The sequence below is a fragment of the Mus pahari genome, chromosome 18, assembly GCF_900095145.1.
Source record: "Mus pahari chromosome 18, PAHARI_EIJ_v1.1, whole genome shotgun sequence".
NCBI classification, from domain to species: Eukaryota; Metazoa; Chordata; class Mammalia; order Rodentia; family Muridae; genus Mus; species Mus pahari.
The window spans coordinates 2,824,711-2,837,679 of NC_034607.1; the positions used below are offsets into that span (position 1 = coordinate 2,824,711).

Sequence of the window (12,969 nt, forward strand, 5' to 3'; positions counted from 1 at the left end):
TTTAAGGTTGAGCCTGGGGCTCTACAAGTGCATTGCAACAGGCCTGTGCTTTATTTTTGCTGATTTAGGGATTCAAGGACTCAAGGCCTAGCAGGGCGAGCAAGCACTGAGCTGCTACTTAAATAATTTCAGATCTTGTTCTCTACCAAGTTGCCTGGGAGTAGCCCGGCCTTAACCCACTCCTGTAGTCTGTTTGCCTCAGCCTCCTGAGTGGCTGGGATTAAAGGCATGCTTTTTCTAAAAGAGGGTGGGGCTTGAGACAGAGTCTCACTTTATTTTTTTAAAGATATATTTATTTATTTATTTTATGTATATGAGTACAATGTAGCTGTACAGGTAGTTGTGAGCCTTCATGTGGTTGTTAGGAATTGAATTTTGGGACCTCTGCTCGCTCTGGTGAACCCCGCTCGCTCAGTCGCTGATCATTCTGACCCAAAGATTTATTTATTATTATACATAAGTACACTGTAGCTGACTTCAGACACACCAGAAGAGGGTGTCAGATCTCATTACAGATGGTTGTGAGCCACCATATGGTTGGTTGCTGGGATTTGAACTCAGGACCTTCAGAAGAGCAGTCAATGCTCTTACCCGCTGAGCCATCTCGCCAGCCCAAGTCTCACTTTCTAGCCTAGGCTTGAACTTCTACATCACCTGCCTCTTCCTCCTCATTTGCTTATGAGCTGATTAAGGTGTTCGTAGTTCTAGAAGTGAGATTCCCTTCGAGTGCCTCCTGCTGTTTGTCAGCAGGGAGGGGGGTGCAGCCATGTAACCCAGGCTGTCCTCAAACTTGCTACATAGGCGGGGCTAACCCTGAGCTTCTGGGTTGCGTTTTAATGTATATGGGTGTTTTTCCCCCATGTATATTGTATCATCCATTTGCCTCTAGCACTTGGAAGTCAGAAAGACACTGATGCTCTGGGACCAGAGTTATAGACAGTTGCGAGCCACCATTCGGGTGCTAGGATTCAGGTCCTTTGCAAGAGCAACAGCATCTTTTTTTTTTTTTTTTTTAAGATTTATTTTTTATTATAAATAAGTACGCTATAGCTGTCTAGGGAGTCAGATCTCATTACAGATGCTTGTGCGCAACCATGCGGTGCCTGGGATTTGAACTCGGGACCTTCTGAAGAGTGATCAGTGCTCTTACCCACTGAGCCATCTCTCCAGCCCCAGCTCCTGAGCTGATCTTCTTGCTTCTGTCTCCCATATGTTTGGGCTACAGGCATGTGCTGCCATCTCTGGTGCTTCTTCTGTTTTTTGTTTTTGATTTTTTTGTGTGATTGCAGGTGCCTCCTTCCTATTGCCTGTCATTGGAAGCTGTGTAGGGTGTTTGGTCAGTTCTTGAACTGGTCAGTGTTGACACACTCCAGAGGCAGAGGCGTAGGATCTCCGTGAATTCCAGGTAGTGGCCAGGACTACCTAGTGAGGCCCTGTCTCCAAACAAACAAACAAAAAGAAAACTTGGACATTGGGCCTGTGGTTTCCGGTGATGGCAGCATGATCCCTTCGTTAGAGAGCACTTCGTTAGCTTTGCGTGAAGTGGTTTTGTTCCCATGGGTCGTCTTGTCTGCGTGTTCCCTAAGACTAGCCCTTTTCACTGCTGTGTGGCATTCTGTGCCTCTGTCTCTGTCCATCCTTTCCTGCCTCCTGCCCACATCCACCACCGGGAGCTTTCCCCGGTGGGGGTGGTGATGATACGGGACCTCAGGAATCACCGAGAGAGCTGCCGTTCGCTGGTTACCCAGCCTGATTTTTCTCTTTCAGTCTGAAGTCGAAGCTCTAGCGGAACAGTTGAGTGAAGAGGAGGAGGAGGAAGAGGAGGAAGAAGAAGAAGAGGAGGAGGAGGAGGAAGAAGAGGAGGAAGAAGAGGAGGACGAGGAGTCAGGCAATCAGTCAGACAGGGTAAGAGCAGAGACCAGCCTCCCTGGAGGAGTGGGGGAGCTATTCTGAGCCAGGAGCAGAGCTCTCGACTTCCTCTTCCACAGAGCGGCTCTAGCGGCCGACGCAAGGCCAAGAAGAAATGGCGGAAAGACAGCCCGTGGGTGAAGCCATCTAGAAAACGGCGGAAACGAGAGCCTCCGAGGGCCAAAGAGCCTAGAGGTAAGCCGGCACCTCTGCTCTTGGGTCCCCTCCTCCGGCCCCAGAGAGCAGTACACACTCGGATGCTCGTGCATGTTCACTGTGTAGACCGCATGTGCGCACGCGCCCAGGACCCGCGAGCCCCCACTCTCACTCTCTCTGTCTCTGTGTCAGGAGTGAATGGTGTGGGTTCCTCGGGGCCCAGTGAGTACATGGAGGTTCCTCTGGGGTCCCTGGAGCTGCCCAGCGAGGGGACCCTCTCCCCCAACCACGCTGGTAATTAATTGCCAACTGCCGGGACAGGGAGCCACCAGGGGGTGCCCATGGGGGTGGAGGGAAACCCTGCCAGAGCTGGGGTATCCATGCCAGGCTTTGGGGTTCTAGAACGTGATGGGGTGGCTGGGTGGAAAGGAGGGGACCCTCCCGGTGGGCGAGGGGCAAGGCCTCCATCGTCTCTGTCTCTTCCTGTCTAAGGGGTCTCCAATGACACGTCGTCGCTGGAGACGGAGCGTGGGTTTGAGGAGCTGCCCCTCTGCAGCTGCCGCATGGAGGCTCCCAAGATTGACCGCATCAGCGAGAGAGCAGGGCACAAGTGCATGGCCACAGAGAGTGTGGACGGAGAGGTGGGTCTGGGTGCTGCTGGCTTAGGGGGCCCAGGGTGAGCTAGCCTGGGCCCTGGCCTCACCCTCCTGCCCCCACCTTCCTTCCTTCACCCCTAGCTGCTGGGCTGCAATGCTGCCATCCTTAAGCGGGAGACCATGCGGCCGTCTAGCCGTGTGGCGCTGATGGTGCTGTGTGAGGCCCATCGAGCCCGCATGGTCAAGCACCATTGCTGCCCGGGCTGCGGCTACTTCTGCACAGCGGTGAGTGACCATTGGGGTGAATGGGTGGTCTGGCCAGCATGGGAGAGCTCAGGGGCTGACTGCCGCCTCTCCCTTCCCCAGGGCACCTTCCTGGAATGCCACCCCGACTTCCGTGTAGCTCACCGCTTCCATAAGGCCTGCGTATCCCAGCTCAATGGGATGGTCTTCTGTCCCCACTGTGGAGAGGATGCTTCAGAGGCCCAGGAGGTGACCATTCCTCGGGGCGATGGGGGAACACCCCCAGTTGGCACCGCAGCTCCTGCTCCGCCACCCCTGGCACACGATGCCCCAGGGCGAGCGGATACTTCCCAGCCCAGGTATTGGCCTCTCTGCCACCACCACCACCACCTCCCGGTTACCCATCTCATCTCCCTTGCCCCCAGACCTCAGAACCTTCTTCCACAGTGCCCGGATGCGAGGTCATGGAGAGCCGCGGCGCCCGCCCTGTGATCCCCTGGCTGACACTATTGACAGCTCAGGGCCTTCGCTGACTCTGCCTAATGGGGGCTGCCTCTCAGCTGTGGGTCTGCCCCCAGGGCCGGGCAGAGAAGCCCTGGAAAAAGCCTTGGTCATCCAGGAGTCTGAGAGGTGAGTTTGTGCTGTTTTCAGGGTGTGACTGGGCCAGAAACGCAGGTGTTGCTGTTGGTACTTAAATCTGAGCAGCCCACCTTCTCCCCCTCCGTCCCCTGACAGGCGGAAGAAGCTGCGATTCCACCCACGGCAGCTCTACCTGTCAGTGAAGCAGGGGGAACTGCAGAAGGTGATCCTTATGCTATGTGAGTGTCTGATCCCACCGTGCGGAACTAAGGACCCCGAGGGCCTTGCATAGAAGGGAAGGTCACGTGACCCTCGGTGGTGGCAGTGGTGGTAACCTGTTGGTGATAGGCACTGTTCCAGTGTATAACTTATAAGCTTTCCTGGCCCAGAGGCTGAGTGCTCCTCTAGTGAGGGGCAGTACTGAGGGGCCGGAACAGCTTACCTAGTGGGGAGTCCTGGGAAGCCTCCCTTGATACAGGGCTGTCCCACCCCCAGCCCTCTTACCTCTTGTCTTGTCTCTGCCTGTAGTAGACAACCTGGACCCCAACTTCCAGAGCGACCAGCAGAGCAAGCGCACGCCCCTGCACGCGGCCGCCCAGAAGGGGTCAGTAGAAATCTGTCATGTGCTGCTGCAGGTGAGTCCTCACGACCCTTTCTGCCCCACTGTCCAACCCCTCCCCAGCATCTCCTCTCCCTAGCTCCAGCCTTCACACTCTCCTCACAGGCAGGAGCCAACATCAATGCCGTAGATAAGCAACAACGCACACCACTGATGGAGGCCGTGGTGAACAACCACCTGGAGGTGGCACGCTACATGGTGCAGTTAGGTGGCTGTGTCTACAGCAAGGTGCGGGATGGCGCTGGAGAGTGGCAGGGCCGGGTGGTGGGAGGAAGAAAGGATACCTGGGCACGGGGTGCTAGATGAAGGGTTCACTGGCTCGTGTTTCCCTCAGGAAGAGGATGGCTCCACCTGTCTACATCATGCAGCCAAAATTGGGAACTTGGAAATGGTCAGCCTGCTCCTGAGCACAGGGCGGGTGGACGTTAATGCCCAGGTTAGTAACCTGGCTTCCCCTCCCGTACACAGATTCCTTGACTGGCTGTCCCTTGGGCATCAGTCCCCGCTTCTTCCTCAGCTGACCTGACCCTCTGCCCACGTTGGTTCCCTCATTAGTTTGGTTCATGAAACTCGAGCCCCTTCTCTTATCTCTTGAGTGTGTCCAGTGAGGCTCCCTGTGAGCATGGGGGGTCAGGGGTGCATCTGTGGGTACCCATTCTCTGGCTTTGGCTGTTTCCAGAAGTGCCCCAAGCTCCTATTTTCTGGCCAGCAAGTCTGGGCCCTCATTCCCTTCCTCCTTCCTTCCCTCAGGACAGTGGGGGCTGGACGCCCATCATCTGGGCAGCTGAGCACAAGCACATCGACGTGATTCGTATGCTGCTGACCCGGGGTGCCGACGTCACCCTTACTGACAATGTGAGGGACACTCAAGGGGGCTCAGAGAACTTGGGGCGGGTAGAAGCGGGACCCCTATGCAGAGTGGGGGCTCAGTTCAAGGATTGTGTCACCTGCAAGCCAGTCTCTGCCTCTCACCTCCACAGGAGGAAAACATCTGCCTGCACTGGGCCTCCTTCACGGGGAGTGCCGCCATCGCTGAGGTCCTCCTGAATGCCCAGTGTGACCTCCATGCTGTCAACTACCATGGGGACACCCCCCTGCACATAGCCGCCAGGGAGAGCTACCATGACTGTGTTCTGTAAGCCCTAGCTTCCCCAACCCCTGGCACCCACACCCAACTGTCCAATCTCTGACCTGGTCCTTCTGTCCCTCTTCAGGTTGTTCCTGTCTCGTGGAGCCAACCCTGAGCTTCGGAACAAAGAAGGGGACACGGCGTGGGATCTGACCCCAGAGCGCTCCGATGTGTGGTTTGCACTGCAGCTCAATCGAAAGCTTAGGCTCGGGGTAGGGAACCGGGCTGTCCGCACCGAGAAGATCATCTGCCGGTGAGTGCGGCCCCACGGTGGCCGGTCCCAGGCCCCTTCCCAGACACAGGACATCCCGAGAATTGCTAGAGTCACCAGGGGAGGTGGAGCCAAGCCTAACAGAGGTCCGTCCTTAGACCCACATGGAGAAAGTCAACTCCTCCAAATTGTCCTCTGGCTTACAAACACACCTCATGACACACACGGTTGAAAAAGCTGAGGGCAGGGTGTGGTGTCCCATACCTGTAATCGCAGCATGAAGGAGGCAGACAGCTGATTGTTTTGAACTTGAGGACAGTCTGGTTTGTATCTATGTAGTAAGTTCCAGGCCATCAAAGGCCACATAGTAAGTGAGACCTTACCTTTAAAAAAAAGAAAGAGGATCCAGGCGGTGGTGGTGCACGCCTTTAATCCCAGCACTTGGGAGGCAGAGGCAGGTGGATTTCTGAGTTCGAGGACCTCTGGTCTACAGAGTTCCAGGACAGCCAGGGCTTTCACAGAGAAACCCTATCTCAGAAAACAAAAAACAAACAAAAAAGGACAAGAGAATGAAAAGGACATGTTTTCCAAGCCTTCGAGGTGGCGGAGGCTGGGGGACTTCAAGTTTGAGACAGATACCCAGAATTTCAGAGAGGAGCTGGGTGTCACCTATTCTGAAGGCCGAGGAGGAAGACCTACCTCTTGAGCCTGCATGTTGGAGGCTCAATAAGGAGACTCAGACCTTAAAAACGGAAAAATAAACAAAACAAAAACAATCACAAAGCTAGTGTGAGGCGGCCCAGCTGCTGAAAGTGTGTGCAGAGTTTAAGCCATGAACCCACCAGAAGGAGAGAGCTGCCTCCCAAGGACTGCCCTCTGAGCTTTCTACCACATTATATCCTGTGCACACCACATACAGACGTGAAGCTTCTCAGGCCAGGCGGAGAGTGGTGTAGACCTTTAATCCCATTCTGGAGGCAGAGGCAGGCTGATCTCTGGGTTCTAGGGCTGCACAGTGAGGTGCTGTCTCAAGGAAGGAGGTGGGTTGCCGGGCAGTGGTGGCCCATGCCTTTAATCCCAGCACACTTGGGAGGCAGAGGCAGGCGGATTTCTGAGTTCGAGGCCAGCCTGGTCTACAAAGTAAGTTCCAGAACAGCCAGGGCTACACAGAGAAACCCTGTCTCGAAAAACCAAAAAATAAAAATAAAAATAAAAATAAAAATAAAATAAAGGAGGGAGGGAGGGAGGGGTTGGGAGTGTTAACTTTTGAGGGAGGTGTTTTTGTTGTTGGTTTGGTTTGGTTTTTTGTTTTTTGAAACATGGTCTCTCTGGTGTAGCCCTGGCTGTCCTGGAACTCACTGTGTAGACCAGGCTGGCCTCACACCCTCAGAGATCCTTGTGCTTCTGCCTCTTGAGTGCTGGGATTAAAGGGGTGCATCATTATGCCCAGAAAGGACTGTGACCTTTAATGTTAGCACCCAGGAGCCATAACAGGTGGAGCTTAGTGCCAAGATAGCCAGAGCTACAGAACGAGACTGTCTCAGAAAAAAGGCAAGAAGAAAAAAGGGTCTGGAGAGATGGCTCACTGGTTTAAAACACTGGCTGCTGTTGCAGAGGACTCAGGTTCAATTCCCAGCACCCATATGGTGGCTCACAGTAACTTAAGTTTCAGAAGATCCATGCCTTCTTCTGACCTCTGTGGGCACCAAGCATGCGTGTGGGACACGTAAGTTCAGGCAAAACATTCATACATGTACAATGATAAGCTTTTTTTCAGATGATCAGATGTGTACATTTGTAATACAGATGTGTTCTGTATACAGATGTGTTAAAGTCCAGAGTCCATTGGGGTGGTGACATATGCCTCTGACCCTACCACTCGGGAGCCAGGGCAGGAGAATAGACTGTTGAAGTCATTCTCTGCTATCTTGCAGTCTGGGGCCAGCGGGGGCTTACATGATGCTATATCTCACAAAGGAATGATAAAAGGTCGGGGCTGGGAACACAGCTCGGTGGGCGAGCATTTATTGGACTCGCATGCACAGTGCTGTTGGGCTCAGTCTGCATTCTCACCAAGAAACAGAAATAACCCACTCACTGCTTGGAACATAACTATTTCTTAGCCGAGATTGTTCTCCATGGTGTCTTACTTTGATTGTTCTCAAGATCATCTCCCTGCATGTGCTGGGATCAAAAGTGCCATCACCCTTACATCAAGGACTCCTCCCCTCAGCAATGCTCTGGCCCCCACTTTAACCTCATCTGCCCCTTGCGTAGGGATGTAGCCCGTGGCTATGAGAATGTACCCATCCCCTGCGTCAATGGCGTGGATGGGGAGCCGTGCCCGGAGGACTACAAGTACATCTCTGAGAACTGCGAGACATCCACCATGAACATCGACCGCAACATCACCCACCTGCAGGTGAGGCATGGCCCCGCCCACCACGCTGTGGGAGCACCTCCACACCAGGATGGGGGGCATGAAGACTCCCCCTCACGCTGGGACCACCACCACTCACTGTCTGGAACATGAACCCCACTCACACCGACTCTTCTCCCGCAGCACTGCACGTGTGTGGATGACTGCTCCAGCTCCAATTGCCTGTGTGGTCAGCTCAGTATCCGATGCTGGTATGACAAGGTGCGTGACCCTCACCTGGCCGGTCCTGCCAAAGAGCCAGGACCCTGCTGTGTTGGGGAAGAGACACAGGGTGTGGCAGGAAGCCCTGCCGGAATGCAATGGGCCTCTCTGCTGGAGTATATGCAAATGCACTCTAGTGCCCGCCTGCACACTTCCTGGTCTCCGACCTCAGCCTGCAGACTCTACACCTTGCTCTCCTGCTCTGGGCTGGGGTCAGAGTGGAGTTTCCTGTGGAGTCCTCTGGGTCCTGGGCAGCTGAGATGGGCCCCACAGAGAAACCACTGTCCCCTCCCTCCGCACCCCAGGACGGGCGGCTGCTCCAGGAGTTTAACAAGATCGAGCCCCCCCTGATCTTTGAGTGTAACCAGGCATGCTCCTGCTGGAGAAGCTGCAAGAACCGCGTGGTGCAGAGCGGCATCAAGTGAGGCGCGCGCCCCGGCACCCTGCCTCGCCTCCGCCTCCCCTCCCCTAGGGCCCTCCCAGGTGTCCCACACTCAGTGTGACTTCCTCTCCACCTCTAGGGTGCGGCTGCAGCTCTACAGGACTGCCAAGATGGGCTGGGGGGTCCGAGCCTTGCAGACCATCCCCCAGGGCACGTTCATCTGCGAGTAAGTTCACTGTGAGGCGGAGGCTGACCCCAGAGCTCCATGTCAGGATACGTCTCTACTCGCCCACCGAGTGTATTTCCAGACATCATGTCCCCCCTTTACCTGCACGCTGCCTAGCTGGAGCATGCCCGTGGCAGACGGACCTGTAAAGTGGAGAACAGCTTCTTCCTGTGCACTTCCTCCCCTCTGCCGTTAGACTCACCTAGGTTCTCTGTGGCCTTTAGAGCAGATTAGCCCCTTCACCTCTCCAAGGACCTCCCAGTTTCTCTGTTCCCTCAACTTCTCTTGTCTTGGGCAGTTCCTCTTCCAGCCACATGGGCATTCTCATTGCTGATGTAGCTGCACAGGGCCTACCACCTGTTTGATAGTTCCTGGTGCACACACCTCCCCGTGTCTAAGCCTGGCAACATTCCACCCAGCCAGCCACCAGGGATGCTAATCCCCAGAACCCCGGCTCACACCCTCCCCCATCATCTCCCACCATGCCGTGCAGGTCTTGCAGGCTCTTTCCTCCCAACCCCTACCCGTACGGAGCCCCCTACCTGCCTGTCCACCTGCTGTTACAGCTGCACAGGGGACCCCTAGTGGCTGGACTGTGTCCTGCATCTCTCCCCTGGGCTCTGAGAACTGAGAGGGGAGGTGGGACTGGGAGCCCTGCTCACATGCAGAACTGAAGTTTCCGTCCACCAGGTATGTGGGAGAGCTGATTTCTGACGCAGAGGCTGATGTGAGAGAGGATGACTCTTACCTCTTCGATTTAGATAACAAGGTGGGATGCAGCACCTCTGCCCTCAACTACCAAAGGCTACTTTGTGCAGCCACCTGGGACATCTGGGACTGGAAGCCTGGGTGGAGGGACTGGGTGTCACTGCAGGAACACTAGCCAGGCAAGTGGGTAGAGGATGGGTATTAAGAACACTGTGTCCCCACCCCCAGGATGGTGAGGTCTACTGCATTGATGCCCGTTACTATGGCAACATCAGCCGCTTCATTAACCACCTGTGTGACCCCAACATCATCCCTGTCCGGGTCTTCATGCTGCACCAAGACCTGCGGTTCCCACGCATCGCCTTCTTCAGCTCCAGGGACATCCGGACTGGGGAGGAGCTGGGGTGAGGAGCCAGCCTGAGGGCACTGACCAGCCTTTGGTGTTCTTAAGTGTCCCTTGGAGGGCTTGTTAAAACTGTAAGGCAGGTGTAGGGACGTACATTCCTGATCACAGCACTCAGGAGGCTGAGGCAGGAGGATCACAGAGTCTGGGCTACAGAGTGAGACCCTGTGTCAAAAAACAAAACAAACAAAAAAAAAAACCGAGAGAAGTCCAGGCTGCCCTGGTATCACGTGCCTGTCCTGCCAGCGTCTGAAAGAGCTTGAAGCAGAAGTAACCATAAATTCAAGGTCAGCCTCCGCCATCTACAGAGTTTAGGACAGCCAGGCCCATATACAGAAACCCTATCTTAAACAAAAAACAAGAAAGTGGGTGGGGACTGGGGTGGTTTAGTATACCAGGCCCTGGGCAGCCTGCATCCCACCTCCCACAGAGCCGCAGGAGAGTCTGGTCACAAGGCAGGAAGGCTAGAAGCCTGCATTTATGACAGTTCTCAGGGAGTGTGAGTCAACAGAGCCAACAAGGACCTGGAGTCCACCTGCAGGAGGGGTTGGGTGTAAAGAGGTGGATCCCTCAAGAGAGGGCTCCCGTGCCTCTGAGATGGGTTTGGAGTATCTAGATCCAAGGGCCAAGAGCTCCTGTGTTTCCTCTGCCAGCTTTGACTACGGTGACCGATTCTGGGACATCAAGAGCAAGTATTTCACCTGCCAGTGTGGCTCTGAGAAGTGCAAGCATTCAGCGGAGGCCATCGCCCTGGAGCAGAGCCGCCTGGCCCGGCTGGACCCCCACCCGGAGCTGCTCCCTGACCTCAGCTCCCTGCCCCCCATCAACACCTGAGGACTCTTAAAATCCAGGCCGGGGCACTGCCCTTCAGACATTCCTCCATCAGAGACCCCATTAAGGCCTGGAAGGTCGACGGCCCCTCTCCCAGAGCTGGTTTCTCACTGGGAGTTCGAGTGACTTGAGGGCTGGCCTTCCCCATTGAACCTGGCCTCACTTAGCTGATTGAAGTTGGGCCTCTGCCAGCTGATTTTCTGTGTTCTCAATAAATGTTGGGTTTGGTAATAAACTCTGGTGATTGTTTCAGGGCGATGAGAACTGTGGGGCTGAAGGGACAGGTGGGTAGGAAGCAAGCTGTGGGCTGCCACCTGGTGGAAGAGAGCAGCTGTGGGGCACCCGCTGGCCACAGGGGTTTAAGGAAAAGCAAATCACAACCGAGAGGTTTGGGTGTGCCACAGTTGAAGTACTCTGAATAATTATGCAGTGTTTTCTTATCAAAGTACTCAGGTTTCTTCCTGCTGTGGTCCCTGGCAGACCCGACAAGCAGCTCCTGGGGCCCAATTCTGGGCCCGGTACCCCTGGGCTGGTCAAGAGTTGAGATCTGAAAAAGGAACTGTAGAGGACCACAGGCAGGGGCGGGGCTGTGACGTGTGGGCGGGGAGGGCGGGGCAGGCGGCAGGTGAGCGGCTAGGTCTCCGTGGCTCCAATCACTCTGGAGACTGAGCCATGGGGAGAAAGCAGAATGAGAACGAGGCTCACGGTAAGGCTGGGGGCAGAGGCCTGGGCTCTGGAGAGAAGTGGCCGGGCTCTGCAGCCATGGCGGCTGAGGTTGGATCCTGACAGGGACTGGAGCCCTGGGTCTCTGAGGAGCGGCTACAGGAAAACAGGAGTCAAGGAAAAGAGACAGAATCAGGTCCTGGGAGGATGGTCTGAGCCACCGGAAAGGTCTAGCATACTAAATGGAATCTGGATGAGCAGGAGTTGGGGCTGGCGTCCCAGTGTGGCCAGAGGAGGGGGGAGGACAGAGCCCTAGCAGCCTGTGTGCTTAGGAGGCAGGTTAGGGTCTCGAAGCTCTGGACTTAGACTCCAGCAGTGTCCTGCGCTGTAGAACCTCCGAGAGAGTTGAGGCTGGGCTCCTGTGAGCTGGGAGAGCTTTAGACTTTGGAGCACAGGTTGCTGGGGAGGAGGTCTGTCAACCCACACCCTGTGAAGAAGCAGGAGCTGAGACTCCTGTTGGGGTCTGTGTGAAGAGTTGGGGAGCTGAGCCTCTGAGCTAATAAAGTCCTTTGAGGAGTAGGGGGCTGGAACCCCAAACTTCTGTGGTCAGCCTGCTAGGATTCCCGTGAAGTGGAGAGCCTGCGAGGGCTCCTGTGAGGAGTGGGCCTAAGGGCTGAGGGGGAGAGACAACTGACACCTGCCTGCCTTAAGGTTTCAGTTGGGAAGAAGTGCGGAAGTCTTTCCCCCCAGATCCTGAAAAGCATGAGACTGGACGGGAAGAGAGAGGGCTGAGGGTTGGGCCTCCTCTAGGTGGGGCTGGTGTCCCCTAGGAGACCAAGTAATGGCCAGAGCACGCCACAGAAAACTTCCTGGAACAGCCTTGGGTCAATCATTGACCCTGTGTCTGTGAGCCCGGGTGGGACAGAGTCCAGAATGCCCACAAAAAGATACCTGCCCCAGGCTAGCCTAGGCTAGCCCAGCCCTCAGCTGTCCCTCAGTGTCCACCAGGACCCTGGCAGCCTGGCCCCGCCCCGCCCCCTCCCCTGTGTACTCAAGGAGGACCAGGAACAGGACGCGGCTACAACCACAGCAGCCGGCTCAGGTGTCAATCTGGCTGGCCACCCAGAGCCGTGTGGTAGCCGGAGTGGGGGGTCTTCGGAGCTCCCATTGCCCTGCGGGGGTTTCATAGCTTTGACTATCCTTTCTTTGTCATATCCTTGGGCCAGAGGGCTGAGATAAGTGACGATGGTCCCCTGAGGGGCTCCCAAACTGGATAGTCCAGAGATGACTTGGGCAGGCTGTAGGACAGAGATAGGACTGGGGTCTGCGAGCCAGAACCTGGGCCACACACTACTGAGAAGCCTTGAGGTCCAAGTCCCAGACCTTTAAGAACCACTTTCAGAAGCTGATTATAAAAACCAATCAGGAGGCGGAAGCAAGTTCAAGTCCAGCTTGGAGAGCTCAGCAAGATCTTGTCTGAAATACAAAGTAAAATTAAAAACAAATGGCTGCGGCCTGGAGACGCATGCCTTTAATCCCAACACCTGGGAGACAGAGCCAGGCTCTGTGAGTTCTTGAACTCTGTGAGTTCAAGGCCAGCCTGGGCTACAGAGATAGTTCCAAGAAGCTAAAACTTTACAAAGAAACCCTGTCTCAAAAAAAAAAAAAAAAAAA

General features: G+C 55.3%; 2 protein-coding genes across 6 annotated transcripts in view; both read left to right on the top strand.

Moving 5' to 3' along the window:
- The window catches only part of Ehmt2 (euchromatic histone lysine methyltransferase 2), a 17,984-nt gene extending 7,117 nt beyond the window's left edge, over nt 1-10,867 (top strand). For 2 of the 5 annotated variants that reach the window (XM_021218380.2, XM_021218378.2), the window contains 21 exons: nt 1,768-1,905; nt 1,989-2,103; nt 2,257-2,358; nt 2,557-2,705; nt 2,802-2,945; nt 3,027-3,262; nt 3,351-3,533; nt 3,639-3,721; nt 4,011-4,117; nt 4,207-4,329; nt 4,436-4,537; nt 4,852-4,956; nt 5,082-5,236; nt 5,316-5,483; nt 7,719-7,863; nt 8,005-8,082; nt 8,388-8,503; nt 8,604-8,690; nt 9,381-9,459; nt 9,627-9,802; nt 10,455-10,867. In XM_021218380.2, the coding sequence (XP_021074039.1) occupies nt 1,768-1,905; nt 1,989-2,103; nt 2,257-2,358; nt 2,557-2,705; nt 2,802-2,945; nt 3,027-3,262; nt 3,351-3,533; nt 3,639-3,721; nt 4,011-4,117; nt 4,207-4,329; nt 4,436-4,537; nt 4,852-4,956; nt 5,082-5,236; nt 5,316-5,483; nt 7,719-7,863; nt 8,005-8,082; nt 8,388-8,503; nt 8,604-8,690; nt 9,381-9,459; nt 9,627-9,802; nt 10,455-10,635 (2,772 nt within the window). In that variant the 3' untranslated portion in view covers nt 10,636-10,867. Of the gene's footprint in view, nt 1-1,767; nt 1,906-1,988; nt 2,104-2,256; nt 2,359-2,556; nt 2,706-2,801; nt 2,946-3,026; nt 3,263-3,350; nt 3,534-3,608; nt 3,722-4,010; nt 4,118-4,206; nt 4,330-4,435; nt 4,538-4,851; nt 4,957-5,081; nt 5,237-5,315; nt 5,484-7,718; nt 7,864-8,004; nt 8,083-8,387; nt 8,504-8,603; nt 8,691-9,380; nt 9,460-9,626; nt 9,803-10,454 lie in introns of all 5 variants that reach the window. The other 3 variants (XM_021218382.2, XM_021218379.1, XM_029531232.1) reach the window with 2 other exon arrangements.
- Nucleotides 10,868-11,290: 423 nt separating this feature from the next.
- Slc44a4 (solute carrier family 44 member 4) overlaps nt 11,291-12,969 on the top strand; it is a 16,172-nt gene continuing 14,493 nt past the window's right edge. The window contains exon 1 of the mRNA XM_021218192.2: nt 11,291-11,338. Within this exon, the coding sequence (XP_021073851.1) occupies nt 11,305-11,338 (34 nt within the window). The 5' untranslated portion in view covers nt 11,291-11,304. The remainder of the gene's footprint in view (nt 11,339-12,969) is intronic.